Below are 22,216 nucleotides of genomic sequence, written 5' to 3' on the forward strand. Positions count from 1 at the left end.
TTATGCATAAAAATTAAGAATATATCAAATTATTAATATTAATATTACATACCAATGTTATGAGCTTCATCAAATATGACCACAGAGTTTTTACTCATTTCTTTAGAAACAAGATCAGCTATTTTTGGATCAAGTAGATAATGATAACTATACACTACTATATTTGCATATGTGATCTAGAAAAAAATATTAAAAATATATTAAAAAGTCAAATACATATATATACACATAAGCATTCTGCACCAAGCATAGTTAATTATGAAAAACTGACAAAGTTGGTAAAACTGCAAACTGCAATAACCAAAGCGTAGATTCTATACATAATAAGGACTAAGGACAAGAAGAGTCTAATTTTTAGGGGCATTAACAATGCTTCCAACCCTAATTTAAAATTCAAAAATAAATATGTTCAGTGACTAGTTATAAAATGATTAGTATGGTTATATGCCATCAGTAATAGCAAACAAAAAAAAAACAATGTTAATCAGTAATAAATAACTATGACCTCACTGGCCTTATTGTTATGATTTCAGAGTCATCACACACCTTTCCAATGTTTTGAAAAAAATCAGAAAGATGTGTAATGAGTCTGAAATCATAGCAATAAGGCCAGCAGGGTTATAGTTATTTATTACTAATCTATATATATAACCCATTCAACAGGTGTCCATCCGTCCGTCCCGTAACCGTTTGATAACCGACACTAGAGGCGCCCCTATCGTGTGTCATATTTCAAACATTCAAATTAAATTAACAATTTTAATTATTATTTAAATTAACAATATAAATTATTATTATTCATTTGGCCAATACATTATTATTTGGTCAATATAACAATATAAATAATTCAGTATATTTGTAATAGGAATTTATTACTGTCACGGAATGCCTGTAATGTTCACTAGGGGGCAAATAACGAAAAACCGGATAGATTTGAACCGCTACGATAAAACGATAAGTGAAATAGTTAAGCTAATATCTATATATATAACCCATTGAACACGTGCCTGTCCGACCGTCCGTCCGCGTAACGGTATGCCAAAAACGGGCACTAAAGGCGCCCCTATCGTGTATTATATTTCAAACATTTAAATTAACAATATAAATTATTATTTAAATTAACACCCACTAGGGGCGCCCTAGCAAATGTTACCAGCGAAGGTAAATAAACAAATTAAACTATTTTAAAGTATTTATAGAATGTTTAATAACACTAAATAATGATTTTTAATTATCATAAAATTTGTAATGAACGCCCACTAGGGGGTGTCCCGGGCTCCTAGTAGATAATAAGAGACTAGAAGCTTATATCAAACAAAAAGAACAATGTTTTTGACATTTTTAATTATATTAAAAAAAAATTAATGTTTTTAAAATACAGTATAGTTTATCAATAATTAAAATATTACATTATTATTAAATTTTTCATAATATTTTCATTAATTCAACTCTTGGTAGAAATCATTTTATTTCAAAACTATGATTGGGAAAATCATGGTTGATAAAAGACTCCTATATATATGTCTTTTATCAACCATGATTTTCCCAATCATAGTTTTGGTTGCATTACTTATGGAACACACCTTGTATATATTAACTTATTAAGTAAATACATAAATATAAGTAATGATTAAAATTTAATAAATTTAACTATTTCATCTTATTCCTTATTATTATTAATGACAATCTGAAAACCTTAATTTTATTTTAAATTTTTTTTACATTCAAGATTTTACTTAAGTTCTACTAATGTACTGTACAGTACATATGTTAACAAAAGCCTTAATCATTTGAGGCTTTCATCATTCTGTTATTATGCTATAATAAATTGCAATTCATATCTTTAATTTCAAAATATATTTTAAAACTTCTTTAACAACTTTATTCAGAAAAAATTAACTTAATTTTATTATATTTTAAATTTTTCAAAAATTTTAAATTGTATTTATTCAATCTTAAAAAAATTGCAGTCATTAAAAAAACTCCAAATGTTTTATTTAAATAGAATCAATGAAAACAAAACATTATAACAAAGTGTTTTCTAGACTCATTAACTCATCTGTCAGATAAAATATTGTAAAATTATAAACGTAGTAATTTAAAAACAAAACATTCAAAATAATCCAGAATCTGCTCTTTTATTGTAAATTCTGAAAAAACATAGCATAAACAGTAAATATTAATTTTAGTATAAAATGCTTCTTGTTTGAATAGCTATGTTAAATTTTCAATTAGCTATTAATATGCCTCAAAACCAAACTTATCATAACGACTACAAATGACTTTAAGGTGACTGTTTTCATTTCAATTTTATTGACTCCAATATGCATTTCAGATGTATACATTCATCCCACTTCAGTTGTGTACAATATATAATATTTAGTTAACAGCTAAATATTAACTTAAAAGCAAAATAAATATAAAACTTTAAAAAATATACTAAAAATTAAAGAATTTATACCAGTGTGTCTCAATGGGGGCGATATCACCCCCATGTGGGCGTTTTTCCATGTTGGGGGGTGATTAGTAACAATTTACATTTTAGGGGCGAAAAACAATTTTCTGGGCGATATAGTAAAACATTATATTAAGAATTAGATATTTTATTCGTTATATTGTACAATAATTAAACAAATAACATTATACTTGTCACTAGTCTATTCAATGCAATACGAATTTGGCGTTAGCCTCAGTCCTCGGCATCGGAATTTTGAAGCTTGCAGCGGGGGTTCACAGCGAATAATGCTGTCATCACATTTCACTCGTGTGCATCTGTGTCCGAGCAGCAGGAATCATACAATTTGTTTTTTTAATTTTGTTATTTACATCGAAATCTGATACGTATTCTGAGTAAATAAATGTTTAATTTTTTAAAAGGTATATAATTATCAAATAAACTAATAAACCCAACAAATTTCTTTCGAAGTGAAGGAGGCGATACAACATAATGGTTTTATTGAAGGGGGCAACAATTCATTAGAGGTAGAGAAACACTGATTTATGTACAAACTAAACAAAATAAATATGTCAAATATTTAAATAGGTTTCAACAGAATTAAATATATTTCAATCTGATATTAAAAATCATTTAATATAAAAGTACAGGTATCCCTTGTATAACATGGTAGTTCCAAAAAGTGTTGTGTTATGCAAATCTGTGTTATACAAAACAAAGGATTAGTGCAAAACATAAAATTAGGTTAACAAAAGTATGCTATGCTTTTTCCTTACTAAGAGAAATCTGTTTAATAAAACAATCAATATTAACTAACAATCACAATTAAAAATACTGTATTATGCATTAATATTAATTTTAGTTAAACAAGGACATTTTCTTTTTACAAAGTATAGTGATCTTCTGAGCTCTTTTGTTAATGTTGATCAGAAATATAGGCAACGTTTTATTCATTTTTATCATAAAAAATTTTCATGCATGACAAAATAAAATTCCATTATAACAAATTTCCAGCTGTGCAGGTCACTGCAACTGCAACAAGCACAAATTGCGTGTATCTTGTCATAGTCATATTGTTTGTAGATATTGCAACTCGGAAACATGTGACCTTATAATAAACCAACATCCACATCATCTGCTATATTTTTTTCTTTAATGCAAACAAATATTGTTGACAAATGGTGATACTTTCTACTTACTTCTTTAGCTATATTTAAAATAATATTGTCATTACTAAACTAAAAACAATTGACATTTTATATCCAGAAATCTAAAAATGATATTTGCAATGGAGAGACTTTAGCTTATTGCCACCATGCTTTTTTTTCTCTTTTCTTTGATAAAACGAAGAATTAAAATTCCACAGGCATTCATGAGTCCAAATACACTCAATCAATCTCGATTCTAATGCAGTACTAATCAGTGTTTTCTCTTTCTGCCATGACGATAACTACTTTCAAAAAAGTTGCCACCATATGACGTAGCACAAAGGTGTTTGCTGATTGGATGCGCGTTTGCAATCAGCATGAGTAGAACAAACTTTTTGTTTCTAGTTGCAGTTGCAGTCTCACCGGTTTTCAAAGGGAGTTTACTAGTTAAGAAGAACAGCCATCACAGTTGCAGTTGCCTGCACGGCTGGAAATCACAAGGTGTGATAATGGCTTAAGACCCGAAATGCACATCCACATCCAATAATAAAGTCTATATCAATAAGAGTTCCTTGTGTGATGAAGTTACTAAAAAAAAGAACCAAAAATTTTAGGCTTAAAAAAATCCAAGAAATTTTACTATTGAACTTCAAACTTCAAACAGATAAATGATGAAGTCATATATGACTTTAGGCATAGATCACAAAACATGAATTCTCTTGACAAATGTAATGAAAAAATGCCCTAGTTGCAGTTGTATGAATCAGGCAAACTAAACTATTGTCACTAACTATTGGAGAAAATGATCAATTTATTAAGAAATTATTAGAGAAATTTGTTGTTTCTGGTAAAACTATCACCATCTTTAAGCTCAGTGATAGCGTGATCTTATTAATAATATATAAATAGCTTTTCAAAGACATACTTTAATCTTTAATAGCTCTTCAGAGACATTTTGATATGATTGTAATATTAAACAAATCTCCTACAGAATTTTTTTGAAATTTTATATTTTTTTTATTTAAATTTAAATATGTTGAATCAAAAATTAACTGACTCAAAAATTTTTCTTAATTTTGTGGAAAGATCTATTAGAAATAATTATGAAATAATCATTGATAGTCTTATCTTAATTTTGTACTACAATACTGAAGAGAAATGACTAAAAAAGTGATTTATTTTGTTAATTCATAAATAAATTCATCTAAAAAAATCTGTAATTAGAGATTTTTTAGAATAGACTAAAAAGATTAGAAAAATTATTACTTGTTATATTTTTCTTATAGACAGGTTTAAGACTAGAAATACATTTTTTAAGAATTTAGAACCAAACTGCAATTTTCATTTTATATTAATATAATTCAATTCACTCTATAGTTACACATTTAATTAATATAATTTTTAAAATAATGTTATCTTATATATTTCTTAATATGTAATATGAAGATATCAAATTGTTATTGATATTTTAAAACATTTTATTCATATAAAGAAACTGAATATGGTAACAGTTAGTTTAATATACATACAGCATATCGAGCTAGAAAATACGGACACCAGCCTTTCTTCTTTCCATATTCTCTTAAATCATCCTTTAAAATTTTATATAGATATTTATATTAAATATATTAAAATAAAATTTTCAAAATATTCATTAGTATTACATAAAAATAAATACTTACAATATTATACACACCAGAAGGCAATAGTAATTCTCTACCATGAGCATCAAATTGCTATTAATTTGAAATAATAATGATTATTTTATTATTAAATACTATCTAACATTTAATTTAAAATATAAAAAAATATTTAATTTATCAAAATATAAATTACAGATTAATTAATTACAATAATACATAAATTATTTTTATAATATACTGGTAATATATATCTAGAGCATTGTAAGATAACTAAATCAAGTTGTTAATTTGAGTTAACTGTGTTGGATTACCATTGCTCATCCATACACAATGAGAAACCACTTCATACTTCAATATTTATTCATATCTATTTTTTACAAATACATGTCAATTCTTCAAGTCTTTATCAATCTATGTTGTTTGTACAATATAACAATCTTTGCATTTGTGTTGATACAAAGGTTTTCATCAAATCAAAAATAACATATTTAAATAGCCAATTATTTATACATATAGTATGTACTGTACAAGTAGCCACTTCCTCTAATATATTGCCTGGTACTTCACAATAAACTATAAAATGTTTAATTGGAAAAGGCCCTTATAAGTTAATATGCCCTTTCGCTTTAGTTGTTTAAATTTTGTAATATTTTCAAAAAATTAATCAAAATCATCAATAACTAAAACTTGAATGATAATGCTAATATATGATAGCATTGTTGATGTAATATAGTATATAGTAGCCTATGAATAAACAAATATATCACACTTGTTCTAGTATAAAGTTTCTGCAAATAATTTTAGTAAAAAATATCTAGACAGTGACCTAGCTCAATTTATTATGTCAAATCACAATATTAAAATTATGAATTTATGAATTTTTAAATTTTATTTTAAGCAATTTTAATGAATTTGAAATTAAAAATCCTAGATATCAATAGTGAATGATTATTTAAAATAAAAAATCAAATTTAACTTTTGTACTGGATTTTTTAGAAAAAAGATTTGTATTCATGGGAAACTAATACAAAATAAATTCATACAAATAAAAGTTATAGATTAAAGTAATTAACCTACTTCATAAAATGAGCATACTTCAACTGTTGGATCATGTTTATGCATTAGTCTTTTATGTGAAGAAGTTAAAGAATAACATTTGCCATCAACAATCTTTCCATCACGTTCTTTATTTACCTAAAATAATAATTAAATTTTTATATTTTAAATATTTAAATGAAATAATTAAAATAATATTATCAAAATTTTATAAAATAATTTAAATAAAAATTACTTATCGAATACAGTATACAGTCAAACCTTGGCTTATGATGCCCCTGTTTACAAAAAATTTTGAACACCATATTTGCCGTGGTTTACATAAGATAAATTGGTTTCCGAACAAACAATTCAGCAGAGCCGGTCACCAGTGGTCAACTTCCTATACTTCCTATGTTAAAGAAAGTCAACAGCCCAACCAATCAATGACAAGACTACCAATTCAGTAGTGGTGCTGAGATTCGCCTTGCATCATTAAACATCATGACACAAACTATTGATGACATTATTATACAAATTAGATTTCAATGTTCATGCAGGTAAGATATTATTATCAGTTTTTGGTACATGTCACAATTCAATTTAAATCAAATTAATAAATAAGAACTACATTAATTGACATTTGCATAATATAAATGACATCCAATAATTTGTATTTAAAGGTGCTTAATTCAAATTAAATAACAAAAATGTATTAATATATTATATATTATAATATTAATGTTTAATATATTTATTAATATTAGGTAGCCAGTTAATTAAAATTAAATAATATAATAATGATTAAAACTCTGGTTTCTCCATCAAAACTGAAACTAAAATTAATTAATTTTGATTTTATTTTTAATTTATTTACATTAAAATTAAATTTAAATCAAAGCAATTGAAACACAATATTTCAGAGAGTGTGGATAAAGTACTTATTGTCTGTCTTGATTGATTTAGTTATATTTCATCCAGGTGTAGTCAAGTCTCTATAGCACTTTTTGTAAAGTGTTAGTTTCGGTTTTGGTTGGCAGTGATTTTGTTTTTAACATATATATAAACTGGATATAGATATAAATTATATTATATATAATATCATCATATTGCATTTGTACACATTTTTATGCATGAAATGCTGCTAAAAAGGTAAAAAACAAATAAGTTTCCAAATAACTTTTAAAGTGAATTAAGTTTGTAAACCAATAAGGTTTGACTGTATTTTCAATTTAATGGATTCTGATTTAGCAGATCTTAAATTTACTAGATTCCAAAGCACAAAGAACAGGTGCTTTTTAATTGAAAATGGTTAGAAGTGTGAAATGTAATTTTAATAGTTTTAACTTTTAACAAGACACACAACCAATTTCCAGTGTATATAATACAAAACTCAAATATTTGCACAAATGTTTTCCAATTTCTTTTAAGTTCTTTAGGTGTGACAGAATGGTTACCTCATGGAACATTATTGTTCCTATTAACAACTATAATGTGTCGAACAGGGTTTGACACATTATAGTCGTTAATTGAATGATCGTTATAGTCATTCATTGAATGATCGTTATGCACATGACGCCTATGTAGCATTAAATTTTATATTTATAGTTTCTAAAGGTCATTCAAATTACGTTGTTTTAAAACTTTTTACAAATAGACATTTGTTCTGATAACATTCCATTAGGTAATTGTTCTGTCATACCTGAAGAACTCAGGAGTTGGAAAAACATTTGCGCAGTGTTCAATTTTTGTACTATATGTGCCAGAAATTGGTTGTATGTCTGTTGTTCCATATATCCCAGTCTGTAGTGGTTTATATTTTAACATTTAATTTTGTATATGAAAAATGGTTTAGCCTATTGGTTTTTAAAAAAAATATATAAAGAAGTCATCATGAATTGGGCTGACAAGGGATAGAAATAGTCCAAAATGCATTCCCTGTGTAAAAATGAGTCAATAAAAGATGATAATTTCCTAAACAGTCATTACACCAGTTGTAATGGAATTATTAAGTCTAGTATTATAGCAGATAATAATAATAGCTGTTAATAAAACTTGGGGATAAACAACTAGACATGAAGCATTGCAAAAAATATTTAAAATTTAAACAAAATACTGTAAAATAACATCAATAAACAAAACAGCATAAATAAATACCAAAACTACAAAAAATGCATCTACTTTCAAGGAGGCCTTTTTGTTATAGTTATTTACGACTTTTGTTCATTGCTCACATTGAGTGATTTATATATATTTTGTAACTTATTATTTTTATTTTTTTATTATTTATTTATCTTTATTTATGCAATTTTTGTTTCTGGTATTTATTTATATTATTTAAATTATTTGTTATTTTATGGTATTTTATTTTTTTGTTTCAATTTGAAATGTTCAGTGTTCTCTAAACTTACATTCTTTTTTTGTGTTCTTAACTGTTAAATTTACAATATTTGATAAAATTCTTCTTAACCTGAAAAGTTTTTTAATAAGACCAAAAACGCTTGTAATTACATACTGTTTTGCTGCTTAAAAGGTTGTATTAGTTGCTTTCTAAGCAGTCATCTTTCTATTATGAGATAATTTGACTGTTATGCATGTTAAAATATTTAAAATGTCATACACACACATTTTTTTCTTAAATGTGTAGAATTCATTTCTATATACAGTAGTGAACTGAAAATCGGAATCAATTGGGGACTGGGGTTGTTCAGATTAGGGATTTGTTCCGATTACCGACTTTGTACGAAAAAATATATTAACCTGTCCGATGTTCAAATTTTTTTCCCGTTGCGTGTCGCTTCGTGTTGAATTTTTCTCCATTGCATGTCGCTTTATGTTGAATTTTCGTCGATTTTAAGCCTAACGAAAATTTTTATAATAATAATCGAGGCTATGTATCGTTAAAAATTATTTCTGCATTTTGTACAAACAAAATAAATATATTGAAGAATATAAAAACATGAAAATTATACTTTAGAAGTAAATTTAGTATCAAAAACGTTCGATTCAGCACGACACAGTCCGACTGAAAATTGTGCCGATTACCGGCGATTCCGATTTACGAGTCTCTACTGTATTAATTTCATCTTATTAAAAAACTTACTTCCACTTTGAATAAGAAATTATTCAAATATTTTTTGAGCTATTTTAATTTCTTATTTTCAGATTGATATGTATAAATCAAAAATTGTAAGAGGAATCCCATTGTTGCTAATGTTTGTTATATTTACATTTATAATGAAATTTTAATTGTAATTGTAATAATTTCATTATCAATACAAATAGAAATAATTTCATTTTCCTCAAAACAAGTTTTATGTCAAATTGTAGTTGAACAACAGTAACAAATTAATATAGAAAAATGTTTGAAGATGAATATTTTGTTTACATCTAATCATTTCAGAAAAATTTTGTTTCCTAATTTTACACACAAAATAAATTTATATTTTACCATTAGTATAATAAACTTGAAATAAAGAAAAAAAAATTTTTTTAATATTTAAAAACTTCCATAAAGTTATTAATATGTGATTTTTTTTCAAGATTATAATTTTAATATCAATGAATTTAATAAAATTTACAGCTCTGTATCATAAAAATATAAAATAAAAATCTTTTAGTTTACATTATTTTTTTAAATTAAATAACTATGTATGTTTTTGATAGCGGCTATTCATTCTATGTACTTGTGTAATCTATAAACTATTTCAAAATAATTTTTATTTATATAATAAATTACTTGAGGATGAATACACAGATTTTTTCTAGATGTAAGACATAATCCAATCATTTCCAGTTTCTGTCCAGTTTCTTTATCATAGCAAATTATCAATTTCTTTAATTCTTCTAAAACCTAAAATAAAACAAATGTCAGATATAACTATATACATTTAATTTAGTTCATAATTTAATTGAACTGTTTATAAAATTAGAAAATTAAAAATAAATTCAAACAATGCACAAAATCAACACTAGCACTGTGAAAGAAAAAATTTATTATTGAAAAAGTTTTTTTAGCCGAGACATAAGTATAAACTTTGAAAAAATTTTTTAGAAATAAAATTTTCATTGGACAAATGTAAAAGTGCCTTCTTTCATTGTCCCTTTGTATACTGCCAGGAAATAACAATTTCATGGCATAGATGATCTTTATTTGAAGGCAAATCTCTGCCTCAACATGCAAACATTACAAAGTTTCCTCTGGCAGTGGCAAACACATTTATAAAAATTATACATTTAACAAAAAGTTTTATTTGTAAAAACTTTTTCAAAGTTTATATTTATGTCCTGGATAAAAAAACTTTTTATTAAATGTATAATTTTTATAAATGTGTGTGCTGCTGCAAGAGGGAATGGTACTCTTCGGTTAACAGGATGCAAGTCAATCGATGAAATCTGATTTGCATTTACATTCTAATATTTACTTTATTACACATTAAATTTTATATATAGTTAATTAGATTGAAAACTTTCCCTTTTCTCTAAGATTGTTTAAAAAAGTATAAAAGTCGATTATGTATTTAAACAACAACAGCATATTTTGAAGTTACATAGAAGTGAAACTTTTCACATCATCTTGTTTATTTTACGCTTATCCTGTTAAGTAATGTTAATTTCTTTTTGATTTTGAAGTAGAAAATAAACAAAATTTAAAATCAGCATTTTTAATTTATCATCATCTTACTTTGCATAATACTGTGACTCATATTTGCATCATTAATGTAATGAGATTATGTAAATTATGTTTATGAAGAGGCGCGATAGTGTATGAAACTGTGTAGTTTTGTTCAATGTGCTTAGTAATTCTTCTTTTTGATGTGCTTTTTTGTTTTCAACTGATAATGGATTTTACTTTGGGAACTACCAAATGATGAAAAAAGTGTTATTCATTTTTTCCAAGAAAAAGGAATTTTGCATTGTGAAAGATACTGTGCACAAAAACATAAAATGACATTGTATTTTTGCCCCTCCGAAGCCCCAAAATGGAGATGCCATAACTGATCCTGTCATGAAAAGAAGGGTGTAAGAAGTAATAACTGATTTGAAAGATCACTTATTTCTTTTTTGAATGCTGTACACTTCATATACCTATGGTGTTTGGAACTAACCTCTGGAGATTTCTGCCAAATGCAGTTAGGAATCAATCCCAGCACAACTGTAGATTGGAACAACTATATGGGGGAGGTATGTGCAAACTCTTTAATTTGTTGTCCTAACGTAAAAATACATGGTGAAAATAAAATAGTAGAGATAGACAAAATCTATATACACAGAAAATATAACGTGGGATGCATTCTTCCACAGCAGTGGGTTTTAGGCAGAATATGCCAGGTTACCAAAGAGTAATTTTATACAAATAAACACCAACGAAACCCGATAATATAAGTAACAACACACCCAACAGCCATAAGTAAATGGGTTAATTTTAGTAGCGCCATCTCTTGCACAAACCAATAACTAGAATGCGGGTTCGAGTCCTGCTTTGGGCTGATTCTTTTCTTCCAGTTTATTCTAAATTCTAGTTATTGTTTTGCGCAAGAGATGGCACTACTAAAATTAACCCATTCACTTACAGCTGTTGGGTGTGTTGAGTAATTTTTAGTAGTCATATGTGATTGTTTTGCCAAAACATTGATGAAGGAAATTTGAAATAACATTAAAGAAGTATAATATATTCTGACCATTAGAAAGCTTATAAAAAAGACAAGTTAGTAGAAGCCAGATATGACCATTTTCAAGTAAACCATAAGTATAACTTTGTGGACCCTAATATAGGCTGTCATATGCAAAATATAGAAAGATTGTGGGAGATTGTGAAATGGAGGAATCGTCGTAGAATTTCTCATAACCATTTAGATTCATATCTAATAGAATTTATGTGGTTCAGACAACATTCCAAAAACGAAATGTTTACAGCAATATTCAATGACATATCCAAGTTTATGTCGCCAGTTTGATACAGCGAATGTTTGCAGAATGTTTTTCTTTGTAATTCTCTAATTTTGTAGAATGTTTATTTTTTGTATTTATATTATTTTATAAATATTTATTTCAATATGTATAAAATACTAAATAAAGTATCAATTTCGCTAAAAAAGTAGTGAAAATGACTGGCGTTCTGAAGAGTAACGAGGAAACTTTGTAAGAATTTGCATGTTAAGGTGAAGTAGTAGCCCCCAAATAAAGGTCATCTCCACTGTAAAATTGTTATTTCCTGATGTTGTACAAAGGGACAATGAAAGAGGACACTTTTAGTTTGTCCAATGAAAATTTTATTTGTAAAAAATTTTTTCAAGTTTAAATTATTATTTTATTTATATATTTTGCTTTTTTCTTTATGAAACAAATAAATTTTTTTAGCATTTCTCAACTGCTAATTAGTATTTTCTTAAATCAATTTTTAAATCTGAGTAACTAACATATACAAACATATACAAACAAGCTTATGTTAAGCTCAAAGACCGAAATCACTCATTGAGCAAAAAAATGACGACAACGCATTGTGGTCATTTCAAAACGGCCACAATGTGAATTTTGCTTTGTGGCCATTTGTAAAAACAACCACAAAGCGAAATTCACATCATGGCATTTGTAAAATGGTCACAATGCGTTGTGGCTAACTCAAAATGACAACAAAGCGAAATTCGTGTTGTGGCTTTTGTGATATTTGACCACCACGTGTTGTGGTGATTAAGAAAAGCCATAATGCATTCTGAATGTTATCTGATGCAACCATGATACGAAGTATAGGTTGTAACTTGTCAACAAGTACATTGCAAACACTTGCAGAGTTTGTATTATGTTCATTCTTGACCGGTGCTATCGTTTCTAGGATAATTACCCTTTTCTAGAGTAATTTCAGCCTCTCAGAGTAATGTTTCAGGTAGTCTTATATTTACGGTAAATGGGGTCTTATAACTAGGGTAAAACTACCCTGTGTTCTATAGTCTTATTACTCATCATGCCACAAGTTTTGCTGAAAAAAGTTTTAGCCTAAAACCATTCTGTTTTTCCCTATAACTGGAAGGTTTTAGGATAGCACAACAGAAGCTAAAGAAATAATGCAGATTGATGCTAGGTACATGGGTGTATGCTGTACAGTGATACCTTGGTTTTTCATCAATAATCTGTTTGAAAACAATCGGCGAAAATAACTCTGCAACATTCTCGATTCTCATAAAAATGACTGATTTATTAATAAAAGTTCCTGACAAAGTAATTATTTTTAGTAAATTAGTTGTTAGAAAATGTTGACATCTTGAGCACCACAACAGATTTTTCCCAAATGATCAAATGTTGAAAAGTAACAAAGTTACATTTCTGTATGTGATGAATAATTTTGTTACCTACTTATATAAGATGATTGAAGATAAATAAATCATAATGAAAAAGAAAGTTTTATTTTCTTATCATCGCCTCGTTATTAGTTAAACATCCAGAACGTGTGGTGACTTTTAACCATAATAAATCCGTCACACAGTGGTTTTTAACTTTAGCAACTGATTTTTATTTCATTGTGTATAGTATATCAACCACCTACAAGTAGCTAGACCTTTAGCACTTTTTAGCAAAACGAAAGAAACAAATGTGTATTTTTCTCCATACATTTTTCTTTGAAATTTTTTTAAGTATAAAAATTAATTTCTAGGAAAACTTATAGAACTGATGTTGTTCGGCATTAAAAATTGAAAATAAAAATGTTTCAAGGCTAGAATTCATATTTTAAAGTTATAAACCACTGTGCATTGTATGATCCTCTATCGTTGTTGCATCAGCTAACGTTCAGAACACGTTATGGCTTTTCTTAATCACCACAACGCGTTGTGGTCAAATATCATAAAAGCCACGACATGAATTTCACTTTGTAGTCGTTTTGAGTTAGTCACAACGTGTTGAGGCCGTTTTACAAATGCCATGACACAAATTTCATTGACAAATGGTCATTTTTTTTACTCAATGAGCAATTTCAGTCTTTGAGCTTAACACTTACACAAGTGCACAACACAAAATTATGTATATGTAATATATAATTTTAACAATCTCACACAAATAAGAATTAAATGTTATTGATCAACAATACACTTTAGATTACTGCTTTCAAATTTTAACAACTAAAATTTTAATTTTCTGTTTTTTCTTTCATTGTTCAACAAATACATCAATTGCACTTAACTATAATGGCTTCTGAAAAGTTTCTGATATATTACGTTGCCAAAAGTGTTCATACATCACTTTCTAGTGTTTCTCACAAATTCAACATTGTCATCAGTACAGTCAAGTCTTCCTTTTGCTGCTATTACAGCCATTACTCTTTCAGGTAGGCTTTTTAGTAAGTTCTGGTAAACTGCTGCTAGAATTTGTTTCCATTCCTCTTGTAATAGCTAAATACGTGATAATCAGCAAAGTATGTCTAAAATGCAGTCATTCCTCCAGCTCAACCCAAAGATGTTCATTTGTGTTAAGGTCAAGACTTTGAGCTTACCAGTCAAGTCTTCCATCTTCATGTCTTCAAACATAAAGATATGGATTTAAATTTAATTTGTATACTAGTACTTTTTATATATTAACAGGACTTATTATACTGGAAAATATGGATGCAGATATTTAGTCTTACTTTAGTCCAATTAAACTCACGATCCACAGCAACCATACAATTTGACACATTCTTCCTTTTTGTTTATTCTTTTCTACTTAATTCTTGTTCTAATTTGTTCCTATCACTTTTTAATTGGAAATGTAAAGGAGTTCGGAAATACAGAAGTTAAAGTGTACTTTAAAGGCCTGCTGAGGAGGGACGAACAAGTCTGAAACACAAGTTTAAAGTGTATGTGTTCAGGTGAACTAAATAAAAAACATTATTTTTGATCTGTAAGACTAAATATCTGCATCCATATTTTCCAGTATAATAAGTCCTGTTAATATATAAAAAGTACTAGTATACAAATTAAATTTAAATTAAGATAAAAAGGAGACAAAGGCGTAATAATTAAGTAAAGATATGGACTTTGCTTTGTGAACAGGTGCTGGATGATACAGGAAAAAGTCAAATCCAAACTGTTGCTACAATACGGGAAAAACAGTATTGTCTAAAATGTCTTGGTAAACATTACCATATGAAGATCCAGTTACAGAAACCAATGAGCCCATTCCAAACCAGGAAAAACAGCCCCAGAACATCATGCTATCACCTACAAATTTCAGACAACACAACACTTTCCTGTAAATACTGTTCACTAGGCATCCACCAGGTCCAAATATGTCTGTCAGATTTTCACATCACACACCTTCATTCATCACCCCAAAATACTCTTCTATTGCTCCATAGATTAATATTGCTTGCACTATTCCAAATAACAATGAGCACTAAAAATTTAATCTATGGCATATGAGCTATAGCAACTATTTGCTAGTATGTATTCGTGAGCTCATACAGAAGTTGTTTACAAGCCATTTGGTTGGTAAGGATGTCTGACAATTTTGTTTAACAAAACACTTGAGAATTTGCTGATCCCAATCTGTCAGTTTCTTGAGCATATCAAGTTGTGGGAAAGATTTGGTGCTACCATGATATTACCATTTGACAACAACTCACTGACAGTTGACTAAGACAGTTCAATAAGGTAAAAAACTCTCAGACTGAATGACCAAACTTATGGTCTCTGAATATCATATCATATATATATTTCAACAGATTCAACTCCTTGTGCTCATTCATTCTGATAGCACACTGTCTCTACACTGCTAGTACCTGTGCCTTCCTTTAAATAGTGTTTGGTAGAATGTATTTGCATCATACAGGTGAGACAAAATAGAATAATGGGTGTCTGGATATTTTTGGTAACATAGTGTATGTTGTGATTAGCAATAACATTTCATAGGATATTGCTATGAAACTACTTAAATAATAATACTCTCATTACTTCAAACACTAAACTTTAATCATCAAAAAGCTTCTTTGATTTAACTTGAAAATGCTGTATTTGATGAATATCATTGTTTGATATCCCTATAGAATGTTAACCATAACAGAACTGAAAGTTAAATCACAGATTGATAAGTGTTGCTTAATACAACTAGGTCTCAAAGTATAATTTCTAACAACTAAGTGACATAGTACATAATGAGGATACTTACTCATTCTTAAATATCACTAAATGTCCACACTCACATGTAAATAATATATGATTGCAATACATTTTAAACGATTTGAAAAAAGATAATTTTGAAGAGAATTCTAATGTTACTTATGCCCACTAAATTACAATATAGTTGTTAGATGTCATTGTCAATATTATCCAGATAAATACAGTTTTAAAATAAAATAAAAACAAATGCTATTCCTTATATAATAAAATAAAATTTTAAATTAACATTCTTTATAACATCAATAATTTTTCTTTTTTTTATAATTGCACATTCTAATGTTTTAGATCAAGAACTATTAATAATAGAATAAGCAAAAGTTATAATCTTATATTAAACAATAATAGCTCATTAATTCTACCTTTTCTATTTCAGGTACTGTCCTAGAACAATATATTAATTTTGATACTTGAGATCGATGTTCCTGTTTAAAAAAAGTTATTATAAAATTATAATTCATTAAAAGATTAATGTAATAATATTTTATCAATATATTATCTTGTATAATTATTCTTACATGAATTTTTTTTGAATTTTTCAATTAAACTAATAAAGAGGCTAAAATCTAATTTATGTAAGTGATAAGAAGATAATTATTTACATCAAATTAAAAACTACTTTACTGTAGTCAACATGTAGATATATAATCAAAGCAAGCAAAATTAAAGTTTTCTCAAGCACTTTTGGATGTTAAGTCATCTTCAAAGATATTAATTATAAAACAAACAGAAATAGTTCATAGAACAGAATTTTTTAAACTTTTAAACAGTGCTAAAACTGCTAGTAATCATGTCTGTTATTTGAGCAGTAAAAGTCAAACATTAATTACCCCGAAGATAAACATCTGAAAGTTCTCAAGACAAGTTTAATTTTGTTTACTTTGATTGTATTGCTACATGACAGCTCCAATAAGTCAGTTTTTTAAGTTTGGTATTACAAATAAATTAGAGTTTGCTCTAGTAAATAAAATAATTATTTACTCTTTAACTAAATTTTAATCATTTTGTTACTTAAATTGCATAGTATTTAATTTTGTTGAATGCTATATGTAACAATTCATAAAAGAATAAAATTAAAAACTGAGTTACAAACTTTAATTTTTATGATAACAATTTAAATCAAAAAATATGACGACTCTACATCAATTAAAATAAAACAGATTAAAATATAAGTCATAAGTTTAAGTGGTTATAAAAGTGAATGATTATATATGGCAAATATTGCTAGTTTTAGCTTTGTACTAAACATTTTTTTATTTTGAAAATGGTAAAAGAGTCCAATATACAACAGCTCAGAAGACAACATTTCAAATGCAATACAGATATCAATTACTTTATGTGCTTTCTTTCTGTGAGAAGAATACACACCAAGAACTTTGCATTACTGAAGTCAATCAAGTCCTGTATCCAACATCACAACATATGAAGAATAGAGAGACAGATTTTACAATCAGTGATTCGATATAAAAGTAAAGAACTACACCTTTTGAGGATAAGAAAAAGAAGGAAATATAAAAAAATAACATAGAAAGTACTAAGCATGAAGCCTATCAAAGAAAAAAAAATGTAAAACTACACAAACTATTTGGATATCCAACTTTAAATGAAAGAAAGGAATGGAACAGTAAGTTAATTTTAAATAAAACTAACATTACAATTCTGGATAATATACTGAATATGCTAAGATTAGGAATATCTGTAATGCTCCAATATATAAAGAAACTTCTTTAATAATACCAGAAATAAATTTAATTAATAAAACAATAAACTTAATTAACATTAAAAAAGAAGAAAAAAGTGACCTAAAAGGGAAATTTAAAAGCGAGATTAGTAAAATAATAGATAGGAACAAAGAAGGAAAAATACTAATTACAGATAAAAAAAGCAAAGCATTATTTTAAAAAATGTAATAGAGTTAATAAATTTTTAAAAAGAAAATAATAAAACTGTCCTTAGAGTGGATAAAGCAGAACAACTTATTTTAGTTGATAATGAATGGGAAAGAAGCAAGAAGTTGGAATTGGTTAAAAATGAAGATTGTATAGAACTAAAAGAGGATCCTAGAACTGAAATAATAACAAATTTAAATAAAGAAATTAAAAAGATCCATAAAGAAAAATGGATAGATATGAAAGAAAAACAATTTATATTGGATCTATCAAACAGTAGAATACCTATTTTAAAAATTAGATTCAAAACTCAAACAAGAAAAAAAAAATGTACACTGTTAGTAGATTTTCAGAATTCTACTTTGTATAACTTAGAACAAAACCTTAAAAAGAAACTACACGATAGCCTGTACTCAGATTACAGAAATGAGTTAATTAACAAAATATTTAAAATAAAATTTGAACCTACATACAAGCTGGTAAGCGTAGATACAATTTTGACATATCCCAATATAAAATGGAAAATTATAAAAGAAAGCTTACAAACACTGGATATACAATGTTGAATCCAAAAACTGATTAAGTTAACATATTTCAATAATTATTTTAAAATTGATAAACGGTATTTCCGCCAGAAAGATGGCATTAGCATGGCTCCCATGATAGAACCCAAACTTACAGAAATCTGTGTGAATACAATAGATAATAAATTAGCTAATTTACCAGGTAAAATCCTTATATATAACAATGTTTTAATAGTATTCCATTCAGAAAAGATAAATGAACTAAACATTCAAAACTTTGCAAATAACATAAACAAACATAGAAGTGTTGAACACAAAATCGTGTTAATAACAATCACATGGCTTTTTCCACCTTTATTTAGTTGATATGGTACGTGTACCGTATCAACTAAATAAAGGTGGAAAAAGCCATGTGATTGTTATTAACACGATTTTGTGTTCAACACTTCTAAGAACAATACAACACGGTTTCACAACAAATCATAAACAAACATATTAAATTTAAAATAGAACTTGAAAACAAGTTGTATAAATTACTTAGACAACAATCCTCATACCGGTACTCCAATATCCAATATCACTTCCTAAGCCTTTTAAATTTCCGGTACTCCATACGAAAATTAACAACTAATTAACTAACGTTTTCGATCGCCTCCGCGATCTTCGTCAGGTTTTATCGACGGTTTTGAAATAGAATGCAAAAAGAATTATTTCAAAATTCAAACGATCGAACCTCTCCCGCGTGCAATAATTGCGAATGATCTAACATGCAATTAATCTCCCTGATACCATCATAAAAATGCCTCTGTCCATCCATACAGGAATACTACACTATCCTGAGATGCTACCATTGCGGGTGCATTTCGGATACATACCGCCACGCATATGATAATACGTTGCCATCCTTGAAATTAATACATTTCCCCGATTTTGACGCCTTGTAAATCTCAAGGGTCTCCAAGGCCCTGATGCGGTCCGTGTCGAATGACGTTTTAACGAGGCTGGTTTTATCAAAATCTGCCTTTATCTCGGGGTCGGTGGCGTACATCGACAGAGCGGTGGTGTGTCTTTTTTTGGCAACGTCATATTTGTGTTCCGAGATCCTTCTTTGAACGGACCTCTTGGTAGATCCGATGTATATTAGGTCCCTTTGGGACCTGTGATCCCTTATCGGGACACTATATACCCCTGGTGCTCTTAGAAAATCCGGTTTGTCTTTGGCGTTCCTGAGTAGCGAATAGATCGATTGGGTTCTTGAGTACGCCAACTTGGTGCCCTTCTTCCGCGCTATTTCCTTGTATAGGTCCTGCATACCTCTGTTGTACTGGACCACCGTGCGCCGGTTCGGCCCCGAATTGGAGCTATCCCGTGCCACCGAAGCGCTAAGTGCCGTGTTTGTATTACGGAAGTTACGCGCTAATCTACGGACGAGGCCACGTTTATATCCATGGCTAGCGGCTATGTCTTCTATGTGTCCCAGCTCTGTGAGCGTGTCCTCCCATTTAGAATTATGAGTGTACGCCCTCCTAACTAACGCCCTGAACGCCGCAATCTTATATCGATACGGGTCTTCAGACCCAGCAGGTATGTACATAGGTAGGTAGTCGGGCTTGTAATACACCCGCGTTTCAATACTGTTTACCTTGAGCTTGTACTTTTACCACGTACTTGAGCTCGTACTGTTTACCATGTACTTGAGCTCGCACACCTGGTGTGCTACAATTCGCTGTTTAGGTTCGACAACGCCACGTATTTACAGAAAAGGGGGGTCCCCATGGGGAGCCCAATTTCGGGCGACCTGTGTGAGTTGGTTTTACGGCAGTTAGAGAGAGATGTCATTCACAGGTTTACACACGATATTATTTTATATCGTAGGTATGTGGATGACGTGATGGTCATATGGAAGAACAAGCCGAACGTCCATGATTTTCTGCGCAGTGTTAACGACAACCCGTATGGGCTAACGCTTAAACTAGATCAACTATCGGGCACCGATGTGCACTTTTTAGACGTCGCCATTCAACTCAAGGTAAACAGTATTGAAACGCGGGTGTATTACAAGCCCGACTACCTACCTATGTACATACCTGCTGGGTCTGAAGACCCGTATCGATATAAGATTGCGGCGTTCAGGGCGTTAGTTAGGAGGGCGTACACTCATAATTCTAAATGGGAGGACACGCTCACAGAGCTGGGACACATAGAAGACATAGCCGCTAGCCATGGATATAAACGTGGCCTCGTCCGTAGATTAGCGCGTAACTTCCGTAATACAAACACGGCACTTAGCGCTTCGGTGGCACGGGATAGCTCCAATTCGGGGCCGAACCGGCGCACGGTGGTCCAGTACAACAGAGGTATGCAGGACCTATACAAGGAAATAGCGCGGAAGAAGGGCACCAAGTTGGCGTACTCAAGAACCCAATCGATCTATTCGCTACTCAGGAACGCCAAAGACAAACCGGATTTTCTAAGAGCACCAGGGGTATATAGTGTCCCGATAAGGGATCACAGGTCCCAAAGGGACCTAATATACATCGGATCTACCAAGAGGTCCGTTCAAAGAAGGATCTCGGAACACAAATATGACGTTGCCAAAAAAAGACACACCACCGCTCTGTCGATGTACGCCACCGACCCCGAGATAAAGGCAGATTTTGATAAAACCAGCCTCGTTAAAACGTCATTCGACACGGACCGCATCAGGGCCTTGGAGACCCTTGAGATTTACAAGGCGTCAAAATCGGGGAAATGTATTAATTTCAAGGATGGCAACGTATTATCATATGCGTGGCGGTATGTATCCGAAATGCACCCGCAATGGTAGCATCTCAGGATAGTGTAGTATTCCTGTATGGATGGACAGAGGCATTTTTATGATGGTATCAGGGAGATTAATTGCATGTTAGATCATTCGCAATTATTGCACGCGGGAGAGGTTCGATCGTTTGAATTTTGAAATAATTCTTTTTGCATTCTATTTCAAAACCGTCGATAAAACCTGACGAAGATCGCGGAGGCGATCGAAAACGTTAGTTAATTAGTTGTTAATTTTCGTATGGAGTACCGGAAATTTAAAAGGCTTAGGAAGTGATATTGGATACTTAGACAACAATAAATAGAAGCAATACAAGAGTTACTTTTAAAAAATATTAAAAAGAAAAACTGTACTACTTTAAACTATGTCATATTTTCCTCTTGAAATTAAAAAGAATAATTTCATTACAACATTACAGAAGATTTACACATGTACAACAGATAAAATGAACAGGCTAGATGAATAAATAAAGTTGAAAAAGATGTTTTTTACAAAATGGCTATCCTAAGAGAACAATATAAAAATGGACAAGAGAATACAGAGACAACAGATATAACAAAAT

The 22,216-nt window shown here is 29.3% G+C and overlaps 1 protein-coding gene across 1 annotated transcript in view; it reads right to left on the reverse strand.

Moving 5' to 3' along the window:
• Positions 1-22,216, reverse strand: part of Xpd (general transcription and DNA repair factor IIH helicase subunit Xpd) — a 78,563-nt gene that overhangs the window by 43,957 nt on the left and 12,390 nt on the right. The window contains exons 4-9 of the mRNA XM_067278852.1: positions 16,786-16,848; positions 10,021-10,134; positions 6,324-6,440; positions 5,286-5,339; positions 5,133-5,195; positions 53-176 (exon numbers count right to left, since the gene is read on the reverse strand). Of these exons, the coding sequence (XP_067134953.1) occupies positions 53-176; positions 5,133-5,195; positions 5,286-5,339; positions 6,324-6,440; positions 10,021-10,134; positions 16,786-16,848 (535 nt within the window). The remainder of the gene's footprint in view (positions 1-52; positions 177-5,132; positions 5,196-5,285; positions 5,340-6,323; positions 6,441-10,020; positions 10,135-16,785; positions 16,849-22,216) is intronic.

Source organism: Centruroides vittatus, unplaced genomic scaffold (genome assembly GCF_030686945.1).
Source record: "Centruroides vittatus isolate TY-2023 unplaced genomic scaffold, ASM3068694v2 contig_824, whole genome shotgun sequence".
Lineage (NCBI taxonomy): Eukaryota > Metazoa > Arthropoda > Arachnida > Scorpiones > Buthidae > Centruroides > Centruroides vittatus.